The sequence below is a fragment of the Zootermopsis nevadensis genome, unplaced genomic scaffold, assembly GCF_977971745.1.
Source record: "Zootermopsis nevadensis isolate Lab colony 2312 unplaced genomic scaffold, Znev_1.0 Znev_ptg000012l, whole genome shotgun sequence".
Classification (NCBI taxonomy): Eukaryota; Metazoa; Arthropoda; class Insecta; order Blattodea; family Termopsidae; genus Zootermopsis; species Zootermopsis nevadensis.
Genome location: NW_028259144.1, coordinates 8665330 through 8692559, shown reverse-complemented (window position 1 = coordinate 8692559; position 27230 = coordinate 8665330). Strand labels below are relative to the sequence as shown.

The 27230-nt window shown below is 35.3% G+C and overlaps 2 protein-coding genes across 5 annotated transcripts in view; both read left to right on the top strand.

Annotated features, from left to right (window-relative positions):
• Positions 1-17: 17 nt before the first annotated feature.
• Positions 18-22873, top strand: mei-P26 (E3 ubiquitin-protein ligase meiotic P26). 3 transcript variants are annotated; one of them, XM_022071082.2, is made up of 15 exons: positions 18-97; positions 562-776; positions 2899-3043; positions 3661-3840; positions 6037-6177; positions 8164-8495; positions 8595-8799; positions 9920-10472; positions 11146-11304; positions 12381-12545; positions 12835-13067; positions 13360-13553; positions 13693-13856; positions 15168-15400; positions 15854-22873. In XM_022071082.2, the coding sequence occupies exons 2-15, from the start codon at positions 649-651 to the stop codon at positions 15956-15958; spliced, it is 2937 nt and encodes a 978-aa protein (XP_021926774.1). In that variant the 5' UTR covers positions 18-97; positions 562-648; the 3' UTR covers positions 15959-22873. The 3 variants fall into 3 exon arrangements, with proteins under 3 accessions (XP_021926774.1, XP_021926795.1, XP_021926784.1); XM_022071092.2 differs by lacking the exon at positions 18-97 and adding an exon at positions 104-203; XM_022071103.2 differs by lacking the exon at positions 11146-11304.
• A 400-nt stretch (positions 22874-23273) lies between these two features.
• The window catches only part of LOC110833014 (N-acetylglucosamine-6-phosphate deacetylase), a 33557-nt gene continuing 29600 nt past the window's right edge, over positions 23274-27230 (top strand). The window contains exons 1-2 of one of the 2 annotated variants that reach the window (XM_087347858.1): positions 23274-23703; positions 26898-27037. In XM_087347858.1, the coding sequence (XP_087203984.1) occupies positions 23457-23703; positions 26898-27037 (387 nt within the window). In that variant the 5' untranslated portion in view covers positions 23274-23456. The remainder of the gene's footprint in view (positions 23704-26897; positions 27038-27230) is intronic. The other variant, XM_022070579.2, reaches the window with a different exon arrangement.

Below are 27230 nucleotides of genomic sequence, written 5' to 3'. Positions count from 1 at the left end.
GGTGTTATTTGTTGTCTGTGATTTTAAGCTAATCAGAGAGTGTGTTATACGTTTTTTGCTAGAACAGATGAGGTTCGCGCCATTTGCCATGGCAGTGGTAAGTTCTGCTTATGAGTGTTAAATTTGTGTGGAATCTCCTATTGGAAGCAGATTAATTATATTATGTATTATTAACCGCTGTGGGTAATAGCGTTAGTTGACTTGTGAGTTCATATCAATATTACTGATACTCTAAACATCTGTGCGTCGAATATTGACATTGATAAATTTGACCTCCGATGTATTCGTTGATTTTGTCGTAGATAGTATCAGATAATTTTTATGAATTTCAGCAGTCCTTATTACGGTTTCTAAACCATGTAGACGAATGAATAGTATTGTTTTGCTTTAAGTTGATTCAAGTAACTGAAATGGTGCATGTGTACTACATCTCTGCAGCAAGCTAAGCGGCACTTAAAAAAGCCCAAGGACACAAAAATGACAATTGTTTTGTGGCCGTTATAAGGGTTGTACAGTTGCAGTAATCACGCATTTACAAGACGATGGTATTTTTTATTTAAGGTCGAGTCTGCACCAGTGAAAGCTTGAAGTTCTGATTAATCAGCAACACAAAAGTTGAAACAAAGCATTCAAATCCGTGTTTCAATCATGGAAATGGATTCCAGCGATGAAAATGAATTAGGCCTATTTGGAGATGGGTTTGGAGGAAGTAGCCCTGGCCCATTAGAAGAATCTAGTCCGTCTGAAAACCAGGATAAAATATGCAATATATGCAGGTGAGATAAATTAGGGAAAGTGAAACTATTGATGTTATAACTATTATGAAATATGTGTCATATAATGGAAGTATCTTACAGGTTACCTTGTTAGGCTGTTCACTAAGTTTCTCAGTCTTGCATGATGAGACTAAGCATCACAGCACATTGATTATCCCTCCTGCTTAGTGTTCAGGATATTACGGCTTCAAATCTCGGACGTGAGACCAGTTATCTTGATTGAAGTTTTTGTTTTCCTCAGACCTTCCAAGAAAATGCTGGGACTACCTTGAGTATAGATTCATGTCATATTAAATCACCAAAATTCAAGGGAATTTGTAGTTATATAATGTTTTTTATGCCAGTACAACACTGTGAGACAGGCGAGACCTATTACTGAGTTGAAACCACAAATGATTATCTGATATGAGGACAGTTTAAAATTTGATGTAATTATTATAATTTTAATTTATTTTAAATTCATACAGTGCACAAGCATGAATTGATATGAAATTCAATCATATTTATTTATTCATTTATAGTCTATTTAATGATGCTTTTTCAGTAGCTCAGACTGTATAGTGTCAAATGAGTAGATTATAGTGAATAATTGATTAGAAGGGATATGGAAGGAAGCTGTCATTGCCCGATTTAAGGTACTATCCCGGTATTTGCATGGAGGGACTGATGTAAAGCTGAAAATAGCAATCGGGATAGCTGGTCTCTAGGCTGATTTGAACCTGGGACCTCTTGAATATGAAGAAGGAGTGCTAATCACTTGACCATGACGTTCAGTGAAACTCAGTCTTGTACTGCGTTCTCTCCCATATTTGTTCTATGTCCCAGTTTGTAACATCAAAAAATGGTAACCCTAAATATAAATGTGCTGTTGCAACAAAATTAAGGGGTTGTACCTTTGGCCTTTACTGAGTCAGAAGTCACTGACTACATTGCAATTGGAAAATACTAAAATTGTGAAAATTCTTTTAATTTCACAATTTTAGTTTTATAAGTACTGTTATCATGCAAGTTGCCCTCGGTGGTCTAGTGGTAGCGTACTTGCCACTGGACCCAAGGTTTGCGAGTTAAAACCCGGCCGAGGTCGATGGACATTTAAGGATGTTAAGAAATCCATAGCACGACTTCCTTCGGAAGGGAAGTAAAGCCAGCAGTCCCATGTCTTAGATTTACGGCATTTAAAAGAACTGTACAAGCATGAACAAGATGTTTTGTAATCTAAATTTAGTGGCCATTTCTCCCCCATATCTTTGGTAGAGGCCTTGGGATGGGCTGATCACTCGTCCAAGGATTCCCTATGATATGTCTAAAAATATATCAGAAACCTCCAAAAGGAGGCACCTGTGCTCCGTGTAGGGGATAAAAGGGTATAAGAAGAAAATTGGTGTGCAACAAGTGCCTAAAAAGCAAAAAGTACCAATTACAGCAGATTTGCACCAGCTGTCTAATATGGGGTTAAATTTCTAAGTCACTTACACTTCAACACAATTTGGATACAGTTTTGAACAAGAAGAATGACAAACCACAACGTTTTTTTTATTATGTTGCTTACAGTGTTTGTGCAGAGTTCAAGTTATCGTGTGGCCCCTGTTGTAGGAAAAAAGGAATATTTTGTAACAATATTTGCCATAATTAGTTTTCATGATGTCCTGTTTTGAAAGGGAGAGTAGCTGTGAAGTTAATTTTTTCCCATTAATCTTCTGTTTTGTATGTGAAAGCATGCTAAGGTCATTTCATATAAAATTAAACAAAACCGAATTAAGTTTAAACCACACCACCATAATTGTTCATGATTTTACAAATAGGTATTCATGAAGTATAAGTTTCCCAAAGTTTTTATTTTGTTGTAAGTAAATCCCTAAATGTTAATTAAGTTTGGCAGTTTTTAGTATTCAGTGTGTTTTAGTGATGTGCTTTTTATTACATACCTGATTGGACCATTGATAGATAAGCTGTGATTCACAGCCAATAAAATTTAATAATCCAATAATTTTTTGCTATATAGTCTGAGCTATTCATAGCTTTAAATAAACCATAAATAAAGCTCTGGTGATATTGTATGATTATATTATGTATTTCATTGGCACCAACTAGGGCTAAGTTTGTTTTTCAACCTCCAATTTAGCGAAAAGTACTCCAGTCCACGTGTGTTGTCTTGTCTGCATGTCTTCTGTGAATCTTGCCTGGAGAAGATGCTTATGGATGGAACAGGAGAATCTGGGAAAAGAGACAACATAATTAAATGCCCAAATTGCAAACAGGAGACAAAGGTACATTTTTTATCTCATAATTACTTATTTGGTGCTTTTAGAGAATTTTTATATTAACCCATAAAGCTCGTAGCCTGTGTACGTTCTGCCAGCATTTAAATGTTCTTACGTTGCTTTATCTCGGGTAGTCACTCGAAACGTTTGTGTAAAAATACTCCTACAGGACCTTTAAAATACTGCCGCATTGTGTAGCCAGTGGGGGTTAAAGTACTGGCTTGAATGTTTAAAACTATGTAGCCCTCTATCTTTGGATGTAATGGTCAGTTTGACTAACTTTTTTGCTAACATATTCTGTTACGTTAGTTATAAGGTAGTGTATTTACCCATTAATTGTACTTTATGATTTTACTGCGTGGTAAACAGTATTTTTATTGTGAGAGACTCTTTATCTTTTAGTGATCTTAAATTTTATGTTACCTAAGTAGCTGTCTTTTGGGTTGTAGCACTGTGTAGTCTCTTATATGTTTCCCAGCATAACAGAGGTCCTTGTATCCGTCATCATTAAGGACCTCTGAAATATTGGTAAACTTCTACCATACTACATTGTGCTACAACCCAGAAGACTGCCATCTTCACATTGACATTTGAATACTGGAATGAAATGTTGTATGCTGCAGGTGGGTAGTAAGGGAGCCGGTTCCCTGCCTTGTGATCATGTCCTCGTCAATATTCTGGATATGTCAGCCATTGAGAGTATGGCGGTTTTGTGCACTAGTTGCAAGGCCAAGGAGAAAGCTGTAGCTCGATGCTCTGATTGTGCCAATTTCCTGTGTCCTAACTGCAACACGGCACACCAGGTAAGCCGTTCACATGTAAGTTGGGTCTGCATTGCACTGACATGAAAACCTCAAATCTCGCGGTTTAATTGTTACTTCAGACCATAAATTAAAATTTTACGTTGAAAGTATAATGCTCCTGGCCACTGGTATTCACAGTGATTAAATGTAATTTTAATTTTTTATGTTAAATTAATATTTTGTTTTATTTCTTGTTTGAATCACCCTTCTTGAATATTGTACTTATGTTTTCATGATCGCTTTGAATAATTTTTTACCAAAATCCTCATAAGTGGTGATCTTATATATAGCCATAGATCTGTTCTCATGTTCTAGAACAGACATGTAGAAAATTTTTGTAATTTTAAACCATTTTGGATCAGAAATTTTTAAGTCATAACACACTCCACAAAATATTAAACTTTAAAATGAACATATTAGGATACACAAATGGATCTCTGATGAAATGGCTCAGTAACTTTTTCAGCCTTTTATTTTATAAAACAGAAAAGTTATGAAAAATCTGCAGTTCCTGTATGATGAAGAAAACCTTTCCATGTGATTCATTTTACCAAAGAAATTTTAATAATGATATTAACCTGCTGATCTGTATGATCTGTTTAGTATCTTTTAGGGGCTGTTTGTAACTTTGGACAGGTACTCATTAGTTCTTTCAAATTAAGGTACTTAGTAGAAGAATTTAACTGTCCGAGTATTTTCTTATGTGCCATTATAATGCAGTAGTGGCATTTGACATTGCCTGAAGGCCATAGGTTGCATATGTTTGTTTTGGTATAGGTATTCAGTGTCTTAAGGCATTCGACAGATACTAGCGAAAAAATGGGAGTACAGTGGGATTGTACATCAGTTGTTTATAGATTTCAAAAAAGCCTACGAATCTGTTAAGAGAGAAGTGTTATACAATATTCTCATTGAATTTGGTATACCAAAGAAGCTAGTGCGTCAAATAAAAATGTGCTTAAATGACACCTGTAGCAAAATTCATAAAGGTAAATATTTATCAGACTCATTTTCCATCAAGAATGGTCTGAAAGAAGGAGATGCTTTGTCTCCCTTGCTCTTTAACTTTGCGCTAGAATATGTCATCAGGAAAGTTCAAGATAGGCAGGAGGGTTTGCAATTGAATGGGACACATCGGCTGTTGGCATAAGCTGATGATGTTAATTTATTGGGTGATGATATAAATATGATAAAGAGGAACACACAAGTTTTACTGGAAGCTATTAGAAAGATTGGCCTAGAAATAAATTCAGAAAAAATTGAGTACACGTTAGTGTCCCGTCAGCAGACAGGTGGGCAAAATCATATTAGGGTGGCTAATAAATCCTTTGAAAGTGTGACAAGGTTTAAATATTTGGGAACAACAATAGGATATCAAAATGATATTCACAAGGAAATTACGAGGAGACTAAATCCTTGCAACTTTTTAGTTCAAAATATTTTGTCTGATTTCTAAGAACCTAAAAATTAAAATATATAAAATAATTTTGCCTGTTGTTTTGTATGGGTGTGAAACATGGTTTCTTGCTCTGAGGGAGGAACATTGATTGCAGGTGTTTGAGAATAGGGTGTTGAGGATATTTGGATCTAGGAGAGAAGAGGATGGGCTATGGAGAAAACTGCATAATGATGAACTTAAAAATGTATACTTCTCCCCAAGTATTGTCAGAGTGATTAAGTCAAGAAGAATGAGTTGGGCAGGACATGTGGCACACATGGATGGGTTGAGAGGTGTGCACCGGGTATAGGTTGGGAAGCCTGAGGGGAAGAGACCACTGGGAAGACCTAGATGTAGATGGAAGTATAATATCAAGCAGAATCTATGGGAGTTGAAGGAGACTGGATTCTGCTGGCCCAGGACATGGATCAATGTAGGGCTTTGGTTAATTTGGTGATGAACTTTCGGGTTCCCTAAGCCATTATGATATCACATGGCCTCCAGTATCAGCCATTCATAGTGCTCCTAGGTGGATTCAGCCATTCTTAGCCAATCAGCAACCGCTTTTATAAGCGTTTGTTTCTCACCTGGCTTCCTTTTCAGTGTTTGATGAGCTTTGCTTTTCTTGGAATGAATTAAGCCTTTAACATGTATTTCCAATATTTGATTAATGATAATTTCAGTTATCAGTTCACTGAGGTACCACTATATTAATTTATCGCTTAATGGTAACAGATTATTGATTTGCTTTCTTACAGTTCATGCGTTGTTTTGAAAATCACCATGTTTTAGCTTTTGAAGAATTGAGGAACTCCCATGAAGTAATTCCAATTCATAAGCCAATCTTTTGTGAGAACCATCCTGCAGAAAATATGAAGTTCTTCTGTCTTTCTTGCCAGGTAATTACAAATCTTTCAACCTCTTTTAATAATATCTATGATATATCTGAGAACATTGGGTACTTGTGGGTTATCGGGACACATCGCTTTAAAAATAGGTTAGGTTAGGTTAGGGTTGTTGTTATATGTTAGTTTGTTCAGTTATTTATTGCTGTCCACACACATTAACCTAACCTAACCTATTTTTAAAGCGGTGTGTCCCGATAACCCACAAGTAACAAACATTGTGTTTAGAATTTATTCCTTTGGTACCTCAGTGTTTCAGCTAAAGTAGCATCACATTATAAAACTTTTGATGATTGTATTCTTTTAAAGCTTTTTATATTGTTCATGGATTTAATGCATATTTCTTTTGCGTGGTAATAGGAATATTTAGTGTCTGGAATTCATGTATGGTTTCATATGGTTTCCCCTTCTCCACATGGAATTGTGAAACTGCAGATGTACAAATTTTGTAGAACTTCTCTACAGTTCACAGATCAGGAGAAAATCCCTGCTAGGAATTTGATATACGCGCATGCGCAAGATTTCGCGGTGAGTGACGACCCATCCTAAAAGCATTCATTCCACAACCACTGAACAAACAACAGACGACAGGCTTTCATGTGTTCAAATGGGTACAGCTTTAAGTTTACCTCACAGTGGCACAGTGATTTAATCTAGAATATTATCACAACACTCACAGAACACATTACAAATGCGCTCACTACATGCTACTCTTAACTGTTTGATGTTTTCAGTCTGTGTGCAGTAGAGTTAAACTCTGACATATCACACTTCCCACCAATAGCAGCCCTCTAGTCCAGCTGATAAGTAACATTCCTCCCGCACCAGAAACGACTTCCCCCAGCAGGGTTTATCTCGTCATCTGTGGACAGTACATGTAGTTTTTATGTTGAGGTACTTCCGTATGACCCCACTGGGATTGTCACGTCATGATCCACTTGGCAAGTTTTAACATAGCACAGGTGTTTTTATTATTATTTTATTGTAGGGGCTTAAAATCGTGTTCGTCAGGTAAATGATGTTGCTTTTGTCTACACCCTGGTGATGTCCAGACAGTAACTTCTCTTATGTACTTGCTGAGATCAGGAGCAGCAGATATCCTCAATCCTGGCACATACTGGAGAACCCCTAGGTGTCATCTTCTTCTTTGATTTCTCTCTCTCTCTTCCCCCTGATGGCAGGCTGACACAACAGTTCTGTATGGGGCGCCAATGATTGTGACTTCTTTGTGCATGCCTTTCTTAGAAACAGTCCACACTTAATAGAAAAGTGAATGATTCTTCATCAGATATAAAATGTTGTGTGCCATGTTTTTTACAATAAGGTGTTGACTTAAGCCAAAGTAAATGGCATAACGAGAAGAAATTTGGGAACACATGTCATTTGATACAAAATGTGTTCTACACATCACAGCTATAGCAACACTTCATTACCATAGTGAAATTTGGATTTTAAACCAAAATTAATCCCAGAAATTAGAGGTGGCACAAAATATGTTGACATCAAAGAAATATTGAAACTTGCAAGTTTGGTTTGAAGATGTACAAGGTTTGCAAAAATATAGGAATTATTTGGCAATAATGTAAAGAAACTTCTATGTCAGATAGGGTTAGGGTTTGAGCAAGTTCTGCCTTTACACTCCCGCCCCCTCCCAAGTATAGCTATTGGCGCTGATTCTATTTCTTACACATATCATTTGAGTAGGGTTATGAATAATTTTGTTGTTGTTGCGTAATGTAAGTACATTGGGTAAGTAGAACATCCTTCTGGCTATGATGTATTAACAGATTTTTGGTTGTGGTTTTCTGGATCTTGATTCCACCCTAGTCTTATAGGTGATTTCCATCGTATCGGAAGAATGTATCACCTCCAACTTCTGAGTAGAAGCATCATGGCATCCAACCCAGAAGACCACAATCAACCTGATATACTGCTAGATTGAACATCGAGCTTGTTACATAAAGTTAGAGTCTTTTGCAGGTACCGGTGTGCAATGATTGTCTGCTGAAAGAGCATAAAGCTCCAGAACACCTGTACGAGCGTTTGTCTGAAGCAGAAGATCGTCAGCGTGAAGAACTTCAGAGTCTGATGACTGAAAGCAAGTCTAAGGTGGAATTTTGTGAGGATGCATCAAGCCATCTAGCAAATGCTCTCAGCGAGTTGCAGGTTCAACATGATTGTGCTAAAGATCTGATCCAGGAAACATTCCAAAGCTACAAAGCAGTCCTGGAAAAATGTAGGGATAAGACTTTAGAGGATTTGCAGAAGTTGCACTCCAAACGAGAACTGAAAATAATGGATACATTTCATAGGTTTGCTTCAGAAATTACAATATTCCAAATACATTTGTATTATATCATATTGTCCTTTGTGACTTGTGGCCACATAAAACTTTTTTGTTCTTGTTGCAGTGTTGAAAAAACTATGGAAAAAATTAATGATGCGTGTAAATTTACGTCACGGCTTTTGGAATATGGGAACACTGTTGAAGTCTTGTCCCTCAAAGGAGTGGTTGGGGCCCAGTTGCTGCATTTGATTAATAATACACCTAAGCCTGAGGTGAACACATCTATTGAGTTTGAAACAGACATAATTAAATTTGAGGCTGCTGTCAAGGTATGTATGTCATTCCTCCTCTGGCTTTTACATTTGAAGTATGTTACAGCATGGTTGCCAGTTAGCTTAGATTTGTCTTTCCAGTTGCAAATTTTTACTCTAGTTAATATACAAACTTCTAAACATATGTGAGTATATTACATTTTTTGAGACATCGTAAGTGATTCATCAAATAAAAAAGTAATAGAAATTATGTTCTTTGCGCTTTAATTCTTAGCCGCTTATAACATGGTGGACCGTAATTTGTAATGCTACACCTCAGATACTAAAAAATATAACATTTAAAGAGAATTTAACTTATATTGAAGAATTTAAGTAAAAGTCTTCCAGACTAGTTATCAGTCAAGAGTTAAGTAGTTACAGTCATATTCTGTCCAATAAGGTTTTCTTTATCTCGTATATATAGATTAATTAGTAAAATATTTGTTATTTTTGGAAATTTCTGGGCATCATGACAAATGTTTGTTGACTGTATTACCAGTTGATGTGTGAAACCCGAAACATGTGTTCATTGTACTTCATCAGCAAGAAAACCATCACAAAATCTGAATTTGCTTTTTCTTATAAGAGAATCAGGCAAAACCTTACATTGTAAGAACCTATGTGTAACAGAGAGAGAGAGAGAGCACATGTGTGTGCACTATCATTTGAAACAGTTACTGATCAGGGAGAGTTTTTGAAATTTTGTCCTATATTGAGGAACAGCACTTCAAACTTGACCCATATGAGTGCGTCATTACAGAACTGCTCGAGAGATAGAAAGTGACTGGTATGATTATTTTAAGTGTATCGATCCATTTAGAAGTGTAGAACACTTCTAGGATTGGTGATTTACGTGGGCAAAGTATGCGCGCATGCATAGTGTCCATGTAATTAATTCACATCTGAAATTCTGCATTCTGTCAACTGCAATATTCATAACAGTCCACTGTTTGCTTCTTACTCTTACTGAGATCCTCATTGTAGTTGAGTAATTATTAAGTGTTATAGCAAGACCACATTTCAGACATAGAGCTAAATACATTGGCTTGGTTTAAAGAATCACCGTTTTACACTTTGCATTTTATGTTACAGCTTTATTACTGGAATGATACTGATGATTACTTTCTGTCCCTAACAGGCAACGTTTGGAACATTTCATACAGATACAGTATCGACGCCTAAAGAAACGACACCATCACCAACCTTGCCAGGAGTTCAGCCACTCAATCTAAGTGGTATTCTTAGTGCTGCAGGAATAGGCATTGCAAATGGTTGTCCTAGCACTGTTACAAGTACCAGCAGCCCAGTTTCTCTTCCAGCATCAATGCAATCCTCATTTGAAGGCGAGCTTGCGTCTGGAGTTGGCCCTGCTTTTTCTCTTCCTCCAGGTGTGATAGGACCAACAGAAGTTCCTCCAGTTCAACCAACCCTGCCCCCTACATCTCTTCATGGTTTAACTAGCATTCAAGAGTATAATCTTCAACAGTTGGCAAGTCTTGCAGAAAAGGAAGCAGCAAGCTCTCCAGTTGTTGGAGTACCACCTTCGCATCCTGCCCCGAGTTCAAACCCAAGTCCGACTCCTTCCTTCACACTGGCTGATCTTTTCTCTGGGGACATCAGCTCAACAAGCAATGCACTCAACAATCTGCAGGCCCTGGCAAAATTGGGCAGTGTATCGCTCAACAATCAAGGTAAGTTACCAATCCCAATGCAGTGGAGCTCAAAATTATATCACTATTAGCATAAGCATCAGTGATAGGTAAAGATGGAATTTTTAGAATAATTATGCATTCCGCTTTGTAACCTTAATGTTTTCTAGGTAGAAAACTGAAGTAATCGCTAATTAATATGGACATTGACTTATTTTATATAAGTGATGTTAATCCAAGTACGATAGGAGCGACTGAGTGAGTTATGCAGTTTTAATATCCATTTTCTTTTTGTTGAGGACATAAGCATTCCTATTTAAATTGTTTATATATCTGAATCTGAGACATGGCTTGCTTTTTATCTTCTGAAAAGTGAAAGGTTGTCAAAGCATATTGAAACTATGTTATCTGCAGTACTGACATTTCTTCTTGATCCGGCTGGTTTGTGAAAAATACAACAAAAATTGTAACTTCACCTTTATAGTACAAGAATTCAGGGTTTAAACTGCAGCTGGACTTGCGTAAGCCATTAATGGTGGATGACTAATCGGCATACATTGATTTAAAATCTGATGACAATTATATTTTTGCAGGTAAATTTGGGTAATATATGAAAGTGGTTCATCAAGAGCAAATCTTATTTGTGCATCACCTGTGCGATAAAGTGTAAAAGGGGTTGTATTTATGTTAACAAGAAATGATGGGGTGTTCACAGGTCAGATTGTGGTGAATGGTGGTCAGACTGTGAATTTAGTGGACCCCCTACCTCATGGTGCATCACCACAGACTGGGGCTGGTCATACTGTTCATAGTTCCAACCCCACCCCTCCACCTAGCCAGGCTCTGCCCCCGACCCTTGCAGCTCTCCTTAATGGTGAGCTCCATTTGCTAGAAATAAACAGAGCCAAATATTTGTTTGCATCAACACTGAAAATGTTATAGAGAAGCAAAAACTGGTGTGTAAAATTAGTCACATATAAATCACTTGTAAGTTACACAAGCATAATTTTTTGCATGTACAGTTGATATAACTGCAGGTAAAAATGATATGTAAATACTATTCAGGGCTGTCTGGTTCTGTCGTAATTATTTTCCACGATAAAATCTTCTTCAGCTAGCAGCCACATCAGTGTGGAACAGAAGTCCAACATTTCAGAAACCATGTTTGTTTCATCATCGGGGAATTATGGGATGGATGAATGCTGTGTGTTTATGGAGACCGAGGGTCTCTGAAATTTTGGACTCCTGTTCCAGATCGATGTGGCTGCTAGCTGAAGAAGATTTAATCGTTGTAAAAGGTTCAAGTCATATTTTCCACGTTTTCGTATCCCTCCCTGCATCTCATTGATAACATTATTAATTCTGCCATTTCTGATTCTACATGATTTCTGTAGTTTGTGTTGTAATAAATAGGTTTTCTAGATTTATGTGTTTCAGATAAAAATAACAGAATTTGGTCTTATCGTCTGGGAATGTTTCCAGTCCAAGTCCCATTTTAATTTAATAGTTGAACATTTCAGACTGGAATAAGAAATTCTAGGAAGAACTTATGATGCGTACTATAGGTTACAAAGGCTAGAATATACCTGCAGTAATTTTTTTTCTTGTAACACATTCAAGTTTGATTAAATAATGAAACATCAAGATGACTGTCTTCTGGGTTGTTGCGCCATGTAGTCTGGTAGAAATTTACCAACATTTCAGAGGTCCTTGCTGCCTCCTTCATCAGGGCAATGCGTAGTCACTTGTACCAGACTACATGGCACAACAATTCAGCAGACAGCCATCTTCAGACTCACTGCCGTGAAAACCTCAAATCCTACAGAATGAAATTTATTCAATGTTGTATTTGGAAATAGTATAGTATAAATAATGCTGGTATTACAGTATGCTAACAGTTGAGGGATGTGGGATATTTTTGAGACTTGAAGAGTGTGCGTTGTATCTCAGATCTGGCTAATGGGTCCTTGAATGGAGGCCCACCTGGGGGAGGCAGCCTGGTGTTGGGACGTGATCCTTCACCAAGCCTGGAGATTAATACATCAATGACACCACTGAATGGAGCAAGCTTTCAGTCTCTGTCAGGCTCTCCCTCACCTATACTTTCACAGCCAGGTAAGATGTGCATGGAGAATGTGTTGGAAAGTTCAGAGCCATGAGTAGTCAACTGTCTGAACCAAGGACTAAGACAGTTTCTGACGTATAAAGTGAAGCTTTCGTGGCGACTGAAGTTGATGAAAGACTCGGGTTACCAGCTGCATTAGGTGGCTGAATGGTGAATAAACCATATCTTCTGCCAACATTTTGAGAGCCATCTCTGCTCTCTTCCTCAGGGCTGCTGCATAACAAATCTGGTTTTATCTGTGTCTGCAGGTGTAAAATATATTATTTTGAACTGTTCTAGATGAATTGCTAGGGGACAATCTGCATAACATACCCGTAATTGTGGGAGGAGGAGGGCCGGCAGGATCATTCCACCACCCTCGTGCTGCAACAGGCAAACTCACGCCCATGCAGATTCGTTGCAAGTACGGTCAGTTGGGTCCGAGTAAAGGCCAGTTCAATTCACCTCATGGCTTTTGCCTCGGAGCGGAGGAAGATATCATAGTTGCAGACACTAATAATCACCGCATTCAGGTGAAATTTTACACTAAATTATTGACTTTTGGGAGGAAGGAGTAGGTTGTCTTAACAGACTGAGGACAAGTGTTACATATACTGATTACAGTAGTGGCATGAGAAATTTTGTCCATTGATTTTTGGGCCTTTAATGTGATACATGATTTCTGTATTGTCTGATTTGCATTTTTTTAAACCCTGCCATATGAGGGCCCTTTAAATTCAGATCAGTTCACTCAGACAAGTACGTTATTATTTCAGAGACTAGAATTTTTGTCAGGTTGCAAAATTATAAAATGTTTTGTTTCAGGTGTTCGAGAAGACAGGAACATTCAAGTTTCAGTTTGGTATTCCTGGCAAGGAAGAAGGTCAGTTATGGTATCCACGAAAAGTTGCAGTCATGCGTAATACTGGCAAATTTGTTGTTTGTGATCGTGGGAATGAACGTTCTCGCATGCAGATTTTTACGAAGAATGGCCATTTCATTAAAAAAATTGCTATCAGGTGGGTACTAGGAAATTGATAATATCAGCTGTGATGAAAGTCAGATGATAGAAGTTCATTCAAGACTTAAGACTACATGGAAGCATATATATTTGTTTTTATGTTTCAGAGTTGTTGATGTTTTAATCTCTAATTGCAGGTATATAGACATAGTAGCTGGGCTTGCAGTCACATCTCAAGGTCACATTGTGGCTGTCGATAGTGTGTCACCAACAGTATTTGTAATTTCGGAGGGTGGCGATCTGCTACGTTGGTTTGACTGTAGCGATTACATGCGGGAACCCTCAGATATTGCAATAAGTGGTAAGTTTGTTAGTGTTATTTGTTTAATGACTTCTCTTTTATGATACATACATCATAGTAGCATACTCCAAAATTATTAACCACGGAATAAAAGTCTGGCCATTACAGCTGTATAATATTGGTGTTTAAATCTGCTATTACTTTACAGTAACTTCAGTCACAATGATTCAGGTTAGCTCTTTCAAATAGACCCAGCTGTGTAGGTGTTCCTCTTCCCTATGCCTAGGACAAAAACAGATCTACTTTTCAAAAAAATTTTATGTTCATAGAATACCATACAATCGATTAAGTCTAAAAATAAAGTAATCCTGACTGTGTAGTGTGTCAGCTGATTGATGAGGAAACATTGTGCAGACAATAAAAGAATTGAGTGGTGTGAAGAAATGGAGGTAAAAGCTCAGTACATTCCACATCTGTGTACTGGGTAGCCAGCTGACCTCTGATAAAATGTGCCCTTTGTCTACCATGTATAGGAGGCTGTTTGGTTACATCAATATTACTGAAAGGTCTTTAAAATACTCATACTGTTATTCGTTGGCCTTTAAACTTGAATTTTTTTTTTAATTTATACAGGCATACCTTGTTTTATTGCGCTTCCCAGATCTAGCTTTTTTTACAAATTGAAGGTTTGTGGCAACCCTGCGTCGAGCAAGTCTATCGGCGCCATTTTTCCAACAATGTGCTCACTTCGTGTCTCTGTCACATTTGGGTAATTCCCGCAGTGTTCTTGCGTTGTTTTTTTTAGACATAGTGCTATTGCACACTTAATAGACTACAATATAGTGTAAACATAACTTTTATATGCACTGAGAAACCAAAAATTTGTGTGGCTCCCTTTATTGCGATGGTCTGGAACCGAACCCACAATATCTCCGAGGTATGCCTGTAAATGTAATTCAGAAGCAAAGTTAAAATAGTTGAGTATAATTATTCTGGTGCTCTTTATCTGTCATCTGAGTGTTCTTAATTAAAACCATGGTGTTCGATAAGTTATTACTACTTTGTCTTCAGGTGTGTGAATGAAGTTTCAAGGTTGAGACTGTATTGACAAAGGGGTTTGCCCCCTTGTCTGAAGACAGAAATGAAATCAAATTTGTGAAACATTGTGGAATTAAAAGGCAGCTAGATATTGGACACAACAGAATAATTATACACAGCGATTTAAAAACATTTTACCAGAGTAATGGCCCAAAGAAATATTGACAGCATCTCCATTAGAATACATATTTACTCAGTATGAATTTGCTTCAATATTTTAGTCATGAATATACTAAACTTTATATGGTTCTAATAAAGATTGCTTTCTCACAGGCAAGGAGTATTTTGTCTGCGACTTCAAAGGCCATTGTGTAGTTGTGTTCAACGAAGAAGGACAGTTCTTGCGCCGCATTGGGTGTGAGAGTATCACCAACTTCCCAAATGGGATTGACATATCAGATGCTGGAGATGTTTTGGTGGGTGATTCGCATGGGAATCGCTTTCACGTAGCGGTGTTTTCCAGAGATGGATCTCTTCTTTCAGAGTTTGAGTGCCCCTATGTCAAGGTAAATGTAATATTTTTAATAATTTATGTCAAGTTTGATATGACAGATAAGAGGCTGGTGATACCATTTTATAAAAATCTACATTTCTAATTTTACAGTCTGATTATAATCATAGTCCTCCAGGTTGTTGAGCATTAAGAGAGGTTTCCCAATTTCAACTTTGTTGTGAAGGATTTAAGTGTGAGTTAAGTTTAAAATTAATAGACTGCCATGTTGATATATAATTAAAAAGTGCAAGGAAAAACTTTAATTTTATGGGGTTCATACCATGTGTCATGAAGATCCATATGTCGATCTCAGAGCTGTTAGGAGGAATGCGTAATTAAATAAGGAACGTGTTTTAGAAGTAGACCAAATAACAATTAATATTTTTTAAAGTTTACAAAATTTATTTACACTGCTTAATGGCTTAGGTTGTATACTTAAATGCATGCATTTTCTTTTTCATGTCAGGTGTCCCGTTGCTGTGGCCTAAAAATCACATCTGAAGGTTATGTGGTAACTTTAGCGAAGAATAATCATCATGTTTTGGTCCTGAATACACTTTATATCATGTAGATAATGTCTGAAGATAATGAAGAAATGCTAAAGAGAAAAAGACATGCTGCCAATATTGAATTGAGGAACAAGATACATAAATACGTACTGTAGATTTAGACACAAAATATTAGGGGAACTCCGTTGGGTCACAGGGTTAGGAGCATGATTTGGTTGGTGCTTTTTTCCTGTAGCCCCATATCACTCCGTCTTGTAAATCCCAACCCAGTGGATGTTTTCCATAGTCTCCAACTTAGTTGATCTCGCAACCATAAACTGTACATAATTTATGATGATAATAGTTACTTTTCATTGAGCAGTCTTGTCAGGACTACATTAAGATTTTCAAATGTGAGTGCTGTAGTCAAAACAGAATGTTAGTTTAGTTTCAAGATTACGTTTGCAAAGAAGAGATGTTTAGTTTAGGCAGAATGTTCTATTTTAAAGGTGTGTAATGTTAAAAAGTGCATTTAGTAAGTTTATCCAAATAACGCAAGTACTATAGGCAAAAGTATACATATACACTAATTATTATTTTTTATTCGTTAAAATATTTTTTAACTAAATTATTATAATTATTATTATTAGCAGTAGCAGCAGTTATATGGTTCCTAATATAAACAATTCATGCTTAAAAGGGGAGTTTTTTATGCATGTGTATGAATGGTTAAAAGTGGCTGTGTGTCTGAGTTTATGGATGTTTATTTTTAAAGTAACTGTAATGATTACAATACTTACTCAGGTCAGTTTTTATTTTTCATTATACTGTTGTAACTAAGTGTGTGATTGCAAATTTTATTTGTTCTGAGAATAAGGTAATGATGTTTTCATGATATTTGTATGCAACTCAAGTTTGCAGAGGGTAGCGCGAAAACAACCGTGCGTCTTAAATTGGAATGTATGCATTTTACTGTGCCATGATTTATGTAACTGTTAATGTAACGTTTGTTTGTTCGTTAATGTGTGTACTTTTGCTCCCCATTTTGTGTGAATGGAAAATCTCACATGTGAAAGTGGAAATGGCTTCCAGCCACTTAGTAAACTAGATATTTTACTGTAGAAGACTTAACAGAAACTATTGCACATGTTTTGTCTGTCAATTTCTTTGGGGAAAAGACTTGTCAGTGTCCCCTTTATGGAAACAAAACTGAAATTCCTGAGAAGTGTTCCATGATTGTGAAGTCCCCCATGTTGTGTAATTGGATCACTGTGCTCTACCGTTTGCACGAGGACATTTTCATCGAGTTTTGAGCTTCTTTGTCACTCGTTTTTAAGTGCCTGTATGGTTAGTGAAACTTGTCAATCACATGGCCAAAACCAGGTTTCATTTCCAGTCACCAAAGAACCGAAAAATTAACACAAAGAAGTTTTGAGACTTTTGGAACAATTTCGCTAACACAAAGAGGCATTCTTTCTGTGTATACCTGAATATTGAGTTTTAAAGAAAATAGTTAACCTCATAACTGCCATGGGTTTTATTCTTGTCAGTATTGCTTATAATATGTCTCATGGATTCAGTGTCACTATCTCAAAGTGCTTGCACTCCTCAGAGAATTTATCACCCATGACAGCCATGGTTCCAAATCTGGGCATTTGCACTTTGGGATCAGTTTGATGGTTAGAATAGATGATCACATTCTTCAGCTGGTTACAAATGGAGTGAAATGTAATTAATACTTCACCATGTCTTATCAGTGCTGAAAAAATGCAGATGTTATTCCTCTGTTATTTCTTGGTGGACTTTGAAAAGAAAAGAAAGAAAAGTTTTTGATAAAAACATGCCTGTGATAATAGTATCTTCAGGATCAGTTGTGACCTTAGTATCTTGTTATTTTATTGTGTGCTGCCTATATTTACTAGCGGCAAAACGTTAGAAAGTAAGTTTCACAAAATAACAAACATAATGTTTCTATAAAATTTGTATAAAACAATTGCCAAAAAAATCTTATGCTTATATATCTCTAGGGCAGGTGATTTATGTGTACACTGTGACTGCTACTTTTTCTTTCAGGGGGGGAGGGGGATGTAGGCTACTTAAAGTTGTGTATGGTGTTAAGATAATGTTTTCTGAACTTGGAGTTTGGGAAGAGAGGGCAAAATTGTGTCATTGAAGTTTTCTGGTACTGTGAATTTTAATTTGGACGATACTGGAGTATTAATAAGTCATAATACATATGTCGGTATATATTTTTGTTAATTGCCTTAAGTGATGCAACAAAATTTTACACACACACATACATTCTCTCTTATTATATACATATATAAACCTGCTCAGATTAAAAACTTATACATGTTTTGAGTATATAAATATATTTACACAACTTTTTGACCTTAAGCGTTAGGCATCTCCCCTGCACTTTGCCACGATCTTGTATAAATCCCTGAACTATTTAGTGGCTTAGGAGGGATGCCTAACCTCAATTTTAACCCCCTTTGATTTACCTCGATAGATAATAAAAACTACAAAAATATTATATATTTGTGGTAAATGTGATAGAATTTTTGATGATTTTTACAAATCACACAAGTCTTTTTCAATGTGTACAAAAATACAGTTGTTTTTCTAGATAGCTACTCTGTAAAGAAGTCATCTTTTCACCCTATGCATTACACAAACTTAACTTACAAAGATATCTAAAGGATACAATAATTAAATGTTGATCAGTTGAGAAATATTGAATTCGGATGCTATAGTGCATAAGGAATAAGTATCAACATATAACTTTTTATTATTATTCCCACCAAAATTCACTAGCAATAAGTGTTGTTAGTTTTGTCAGTATTGAAGAAAAAAGTTAAAATGTCTCTAATATTTATATGAAATCTTGTCATGTATCATTCCATCCATAGTGGAACTGGGTACAATTTGAAATGCATTGCCAGGGAAATCAGTTCCGCGTTAGTGTTGTGACTGAGAATTGAAATGGTTTCCCTGTCAGTACAGACTTTTGTTATCCATTGTCTCTGGTTCCAGAATCATCACTTTTTACAGTGAAAAGCACAAAGGGCTTGCTCCTGAGGTATTTATAAGGCTGTATTTAAGTGGTGGTGAATTTTTCAAAAAGCAGTTTAATATGAGATAGTTCATACCTCTGCCCTGTGTGCTTTTCTTGGTCTTGGCCATTTGCATCTGATCCGTCTTCCCTTTTCCTGTTGCCAGCTAAAATTGAAAAGTGGGTGATTCGAAATAATACTCATGTATTTGAAATTTAAGTTGTGTCGTGGTGAAGCATCTGTAATTAATCACAGGTGTTTTAGATATAGAAGTATTGAATTTTTAAAACTATAAAAGGGATGTCTTTGTTTCAATGCATTTCACACAATTTGATTAGATTACAACGTAGAACACTTCTGAACGAACGGTTACATCTGCAAATGGCCATCAGTCTCTTCCCTTAATTTAGTACGCTTAAAAACACACATACACACACACACACACACAAGGTGGAATTCATACTGCCTTGGAGTTCCACATTGCCAGTTGCTATTGCATAAGGTGTGTGGAGATGGGTGAGCAAAGCAAATACAGGGTGCAGAAATTGCACTCCTTGATAACATGGAAAAGCTACAAGGTTTTTAGCATTGTGGTTGTTATGTACAACCAAATGATTTGTCTTCCTAGTTGCTGAAAAAATATGTAGCTTGTTCATTTGTTATTAATCACTTAATGTGTTAATGTCGAGGTTTTATCTCAATACAAGCCTTTTTTTTTTACTGTAGAGTAGAGTTTAAAATCTTTTTGTTTCCTTGAGTTTGTAGTTAACCAGCAAATTGAAGAATATTATTTTCATTTTGCAGTTTTCAGTGTTTTATCTGTATTATTGTTTTATAAGAATGCTTTTATTATTCAACTTTTTTCATATACATATTATTTAATATTTTATCATTTTTATTTTATGCAATTGTGTTCTTTAAACAAAATGGCTGTTCAAAATAAACTCAAGGGAAACAGGAAACCACTAAATATCTTAGCACTGTCATTGTAAGATTTAACGAATTTCAGAATACACATACAGATATTTGAAAGTGCTATTGCTAAAATGATGTGAAATTAACTCACATTGTAAGATATTCTCATGTTTATTGGGTTTACCTTATGGTACAAGATTCTGAATTTAATGGTTTCTTCATTCCCTGTTGAGTATATTCAAATAAATGTGAGTGGCAGTCGTGCTGTTACGTCACTTAAAAAATATATTAAACCTATAAAAATTTAAAGGTGTATTTTATGGGATTGATCTATTATTTTTGTTGTTCGATAATAATTCTTTACAGCTGCTTAGAAATTAAAAATTGTAATAAGTAGGTGGTAAGTCATTAAGCTCTTCGTATTGCAAGTGATGATAACTCATGTTTGCTGTTGACACTTGAAATAGTGAGCTTTAAGCATGCCTGCCAACTGAAATGTAAAAACTAGTGGTAGACTGTGTACCATAACACCATCCAGGTGGTGAGATGTGACGTGATAAACGTTCATAGTCCTGGGTTAGCTCAAACAATAGCTAATATCTAACAGCAGATGATAAAACACCTTAGTGCTTTGTCAAACTGATGAATGCATGCTGTTTGAAGTACAGATAATTTATGTATTGTACTCAAGTTTCTGCTATCTGCTTGATATTGTTAATTCACCACTTCTTTTTTATATATATATATATATTGTGCCATAATGGTGGTGGTAGTTTAAATCCTGTGGAACAACATTTCAGTTGGCAGTACAAACAATCAATACTAGACCACAGAAACTTTTAAGAAATGGTTGTGAGATACTTTCTTCCTTTGTTTTCTGTAATTTTTGTTTGCCCAATTTGGAGAGTTCTGTCATTTCAGTGCAGATGTGCAATAATCCCTTGACAGAATAGGTTAGATTTATTATATAAAATGTGAAAATAAACCTTAGTAACAAAAAAAAATTTCCTTGTGTTATATATACTTATGTATACATATTACCAAAAAATGTTACTTTAAATGTTAGATATTGCATTCCAAGCCTTGTGAAACATTACTGTACTCAGCATGTTTTTGTTTTTTAGTGTGTAAGATCCACTTAAGGTGGCAGTTGTGAGGGGTGGAGCTGCACCCTTCAAAACTGAAGTATAATACATAGGTGCCCTGTCAAAGAATGTGAAAGATGCAGAAGAAACAATTGTGTGGTATTTTGGTGGGGTCCTAAATGTTGGTGGTTATTATTGACTGAACTTGTACTGTAGTTATGCTGTGTATTAATAATATTATTATTTTTTTTTTCAATAGAAAAATTTATCACTTTTGTTTTTATTTTTAGTCAGTTCAAGTACAAATTTTAAATGTAAAACATGAAACAGATTTGCTGGTTATTGTAGTTAGTTTGGAGTTTTGTAGTTCATCTTTGTCTCAAAATATTACTGTTTTGTCCTTTTATTTTATTGCTCATTTATTTGAGCCCCCCAGAAGTTATAATAAGCCTTGTCATGAAACAGAACACTGTACTAGATCCATTTCTTATGTATTACAAATATAAAAGTGGTTTGATGTTTGGGCCTAGAACTTTTAGTAACAACAATACATACTGCATTTTGTTTAGGTCTGGCCATCAGAAATTTCTGTAAATGTTTTTTGAATTCAGCCCATAGACTGCAGTGCCTTTTAAGATGATGGAGTCTGTGACTTGGCATACTTCATAAATGGTGGGCTCGTGTATTTTAGTTTAATTTTGTGCCACATCATAGCTTGTTCTCCCATTTGTATGAAGTCAAATTATTAACATATCACTTTCATCAATACCCCATATGTACAGATTTCTTGTTTTATATTAATTTGAAAGTCTACAAAGTTGCAACAATGTATTGCAAATCAGAAAGAGGCCTCTTAAAACATTTTTGTCTGTTGACACACCGAATTATTTAAAACATATATTGTTTTCATTTATCGTTATTACACTAAAATATTAAATAAATATGTTTTAGTGTGTTGTAATCTTTGTAATACTGAACAAATTATAAGTATATACATTTACATAAGATATTGAATAAATAGCATTGTTTCCAGGTTCTGTATAAATACTGTGGAAACAAAATTTTGTCATTCAGTATATCTCTTAAAGACAATAGTCCTTCATTTTTATATTGCCGTTTAAGTATGTGTCACAGTTTGCATTGCTTATTTCATGAATTTCAGCTGTTCTGATTGCAGATATTCTTAACCAGCACTCAGAACTGATGGCCAGTGATTAGTCATGAGGGCCAATTATGTTTTCATTTTCTTTTAGTTACAGAAGAGGTTGGTAGGATTTCAGAGAATAAAATTACTCCAATTTTTCATAGTCAATTTAGTATTTGTCTTGCATATTTCAAACTAAACTTATCTTCCAAAGGAAATTTCCCAGAGCTAGTCGATTATTGTTTGATCAAATGTTTACCGAAAAGTTTTTCTTTATTAAACAAGTGTATCTTCGCCTTTTTATTATTTGAATCCACAAATTGTTTATGTACTTGTCACTATTGACAAAATATGGTTTACTTTTTTATAAATATGATACACCTGTAAACATAATAGAACATTATACAAAACACAAGTAATAATAATAATATTACTGTAAAAAATAATAAAATTATAGTATCTGCAGTTGTCTTATACAAAGGTGGTAAATGTAAATTGTACAGGAAAATACTGCATAAAGTATGTTAAAATTTAATTTTAGATCTGATGTTAATAGGGCTTAATGCTAAAACAAAAATTGCCATGGATGTACTGCTCCTATAAATATTTTCAGTTTGTGTAAAAGTAATGAGAGACTTTGGCCCCACAAGTGATTTTATTCATTATTCAGGGTTCCTGTTAAAAATGTTCAGCATTCATTCTTACTATTTTTGGAAACTGTTAAGTATCTTTGAATTTACCTGAGAGTGATTACTTTGTATGATGTTCTTTGTTTTATGAAATAAATAGTCACTTAAAGTACTGTTGTTATTCATCACAAAACATTTCATCCATTCAGGCTGTTATGCAGTGTATATATTGCAACTCTTCAATGTCAAATGTTTAGTTATTGCTTACCTAGTGGAATCTTGTGTTTAAAGTCACTGTTTTGCTCTGTGGAAGTCCCTGGTTTGCTACTGACAAATTTTGGTTTAAACCGCAGAGGCATGACATTCATACCGACCTTAAGAAATACACTGTAGCTTGTTAAAATCTTGTATAGTGTATAGCGATCTGACGTTTGGCACGCAGTTTTTGAACTTAAAGTAGGGAACACGACGAAATTTTCGTAGCAAGTTTAAATTAACCGCCTTAGTGTATGAGATTGTGCTGTCATCTAGGCAGTTTGAAAGAAACTAATTGTGATAAGTATGCATACAGCCCTCATAATGTAAAAATTGTTAACATGAAGCACATTCAGGCAATGTGTTGTAATCATTTGGCTCGTCCTCATTCTGGCTAGTGTGCTATTTAAAACATTTTTCAGTTTGTAGGTCAGTGATAACTACAATCTACAACACATGAGAGGCCAACTAGCAAATATATAAATGTAGCTCTCGCTATGGAACAATCAGTTTATATTGCTGCTGAATGTAAACTTGTCATGAAATCACGTAAGAAGCTCCTGCAATTTCGAAATTGTCACATACTGCGTGACCATGCAATCATTAGGGAAGATTTTTGGGTGCGAGATGGAAAAATTGTGGACCCTGAAAGAGTGTTTTTTGACGAGAAAATTAATGCAGATGTACAAATCGATTGTAAAGGGGCTTTGATATCACCTGGTTTCCTAGATTTACAAATAAACGGTAAGGAATCCAAATATAATAGCCTATAACCGATACTTGTACTTAAGAATGTAAACATGAATCGTGTAAGATCCTTGCAAATTAGGTATTTCATTAAGGGTTTAAATCTAGGGTTGGCTAACAGTTCAGGATTTCGGGAGGTTTTGCACTGAGTGAATGTAATCTATATGTTCGAAAGTCTTGCAGTATGCCAAGCGAATTTTAAAAAAAATGTAATTTCCCTAATATCGCTTATAGAAGTTTATGGTTTCCATGATGAAACAGAACTAGGAAGCGTAAGGTGCTAGCGCAATTTAAATCCGTGTTAAGTTATCAGTTTTATTATTTTAGTGTCTGTAGTCATATCTACACAATTGTAATTTAAAGCGTACATAATTTCAAAGTGTAGGTTTTTTATAATTATTAGATAATGAAGTTCTCATTCAAGGTACAAAGTGTGTCGAGAAATCCAAACAGCAATGATGAAATACTCGTCGACTTCATACATGCGCATTTAGACCAGCGCTCACTTTATTTAAAAAGAATTCACTTTTCGTTAATCTGATGCTGTATTTACATTGTAGTGACTTACCAGTGCCTGCCACCTGCCTCCTCAGATTTTCTTATAATGATTTTGATTTATAAAATCTGTTGACACTATGCAGATAATCAAATACCAATGTCTTTACCAGGGCGTTGTTTCCTTTTATCCAAGTTCCCACATTTGTACATTATAATTTTCATTAGGTATTTTATAGCACTCAGTATATGTGTATTTTGTTATTAAGAATATTTTTAAATGTTTTCTTGGTGTAGGAATCTGTTACACTTCTGGTTGGGTTAGAATAAGGCCATTTTCTTGTCGCTTTTGTTTTTACATAATAATAAGGATAATATTTAGTCTCTTTTGAGTGCAGTTAAAGTATTTCATATAGAAATTGTATTATGGATCTTTCTTTACAGAAAGATGTCAGTTCTGGGCTAAATATCCTGATATAATCACCTTTCTTGTATGCTAGGACAGAAGTTCAGTCTGTAAGACCAAATTTCATTATGTCTTATAGTTCTGAAGTTCCTTCAAGCATATGTTTGGGTAGTAACTTAAAGTGGAGTATGACTGCTTGATTGTATAATTTATAAAGCTGGATTGATATCACAAAAATACCAGTTTTCATTTTAATGATCAATGCCTGTGAAGAATGAAGTGGCTGTTGCAGTATATGGTATACTTTAATTTCATGAGATTGATGAAATACATAGAGTGAATTTAGAAGATGGCTGTCTTCTGGGATGTTGTGTCATTTAGCCTGATAGAAGTTCACCATTTCAGAGGTCTTTGCTCCATGGTGCTGCAACCCAGGTGATAGCTGTCTTCATTATCACTATCATGAGAACCTGAAATCCTACTGAGTAAATTTAACTTTATCTTTTGTGATGGAATCACAATATGTGGTGTGCTATAAAGGCTGAAAGAATGAAGCTACAAGGAAGCCATTCTGACCTAACTACAGTACTGTCTGAGAAATAAGACTGAGAGCTACATACTAACATTTATGTGCAATTAAAAGCTGTTATATTACTATCACAGATTTACACAGGCACACATTTAATTTATTTATGCATTTATTTGTGGTAAATCGAATTTCAGTAGCTCATATTATATCGTATTGAATAATAGAGTAACAGAAAATGGTATGGAAGGAAGCAGCTGTGGCCTAATTTAATATACTATCCCAGCATTTGCTTGGAGGAACAGGAAAATAGCAAAAATCACAGTCAGTATGTTTAGTTCATGGGATGGGATTAGAAACCAGTACTTACCAGACCCGAAGTAGAAGTGTTTTTGGTCACACACTCGTGTTCTTATGTTACAAAATAAATATCTTTCTGATCTAGTGGTATATGACTGAAGTGTTAATGATATGCAGAAATTCAAATTTCATTATATTGTCAAAGATGCATGTATTTTGGCTGAAATTTAAACAGTAACTGTAAACCCAAAGTGATTCGAAGTCTGCCAGAGAACTGTGACAAAGTACATTTTATAACTTTAAGCAACTAGAAATACTTTTTTTTACAGATTTTGGGAATAAGTGAGTCATTTCTTCCTATTAGAATATGGAAACCACAGTTGAACCATGAAATATGCACTTTCCACTTATCAAAATGACTGATTACAGCTGTCAGAATGAACTTCCCTTCCTGTGCTGTTAATATGTGGGGATCTACAAAAATATAAAGCTCAGGGCAGTTGCTCAAATATGTTACTATCAATTGCTTTGTGTACAATTATTATTTTTCATTTGTGTGGTGCAGAGGGTAGGAACCATCAGTAAATGCTACTTCTACTTCATACACCTCATTATTACAAATGAGGTTATGATGACCAAATCATAATTGTATAAGTATTACTTCTGGTGCACAGGAATTTCTGCTACTGAACGAAAGGTTAAGTTAGTTTCAAGTTAACTTTGCTTTTATATATTTAATGTCTTAAAAAACTGTGAGTTTGTAGAATAGAATGTATTTACATTCCATAAAGCTTTTATAACTGAAACCAAGGATGTAGAACGTCATAGCACAAATATAATACTTGTTTCTAGTACAGTTATAAATTATATAATTATGATAGCGATTTACAGTCAACTACAGTATTGCATCAACAATAATTACACAAGGAATCATCATCATTATTGCTTAAATGTATTTATAATACATGTGAATTTTTGGTTGAGGTAAATTCTTCTGTGGTGTAGGAGGTGTCAGATAGGATATACCATTTTATTGCTGGCCTGAACTTCTTTTTATTGTGGTTCAGAGTTTATAGTGGGGGGAAGATAACTGAATAACTCCAGTATGGTTAAATCCTTTTGTTATTTACTGAAGTTACTATGTGGCACTTTAAGGTTATATGTGTATTTTGTATTTATATTGTGGATATCAGATTGTTTGAAATTTTTCTGTGTTGTCCACTACACTTGAATGAAATGGGATCAAGAACTTACTGGCTAGTGGAAGAATATTACATTTCTTAAATCCCTACTTGAAGCTCTCCCTTTAGTGTCTTCTATTATTTGAATGGTTTTCTTTTGGATGTGAAATAATTTTTTTCTGTCGGTTGAGTCTACTTTGAAGAAATTAACAATTAATTTGTATTCAGAAGTAATTTTGCCACAACCAGGATTAAGGTATATAATGTATATGTAACATTTTAGGTGGCTTTGGCATTGACTTCTCGTACAACAATGATGATGTTGAAGCAGGTATACACAAAGTGGCAAAGGGACTTCTGGCACATGGTGTCACAGCTTTCTGTCCAACGCTTGTCACATCACCACCTTACGTGTACCTCAAGGTGAGTTCTGTGAATAGCATCATCACAGTGACACTTTGGTATAGATATAACTTTATATACAGGTTTTCCCAAAAGGATATATACACATTATAACATGGAATATTAACCTTGTGTGTTTCCATATTATTGGGAATCCTATGTGTATGTGTTTTATATATTTATTTTCTAATGAAACTTGTAAGGAATAGATTCA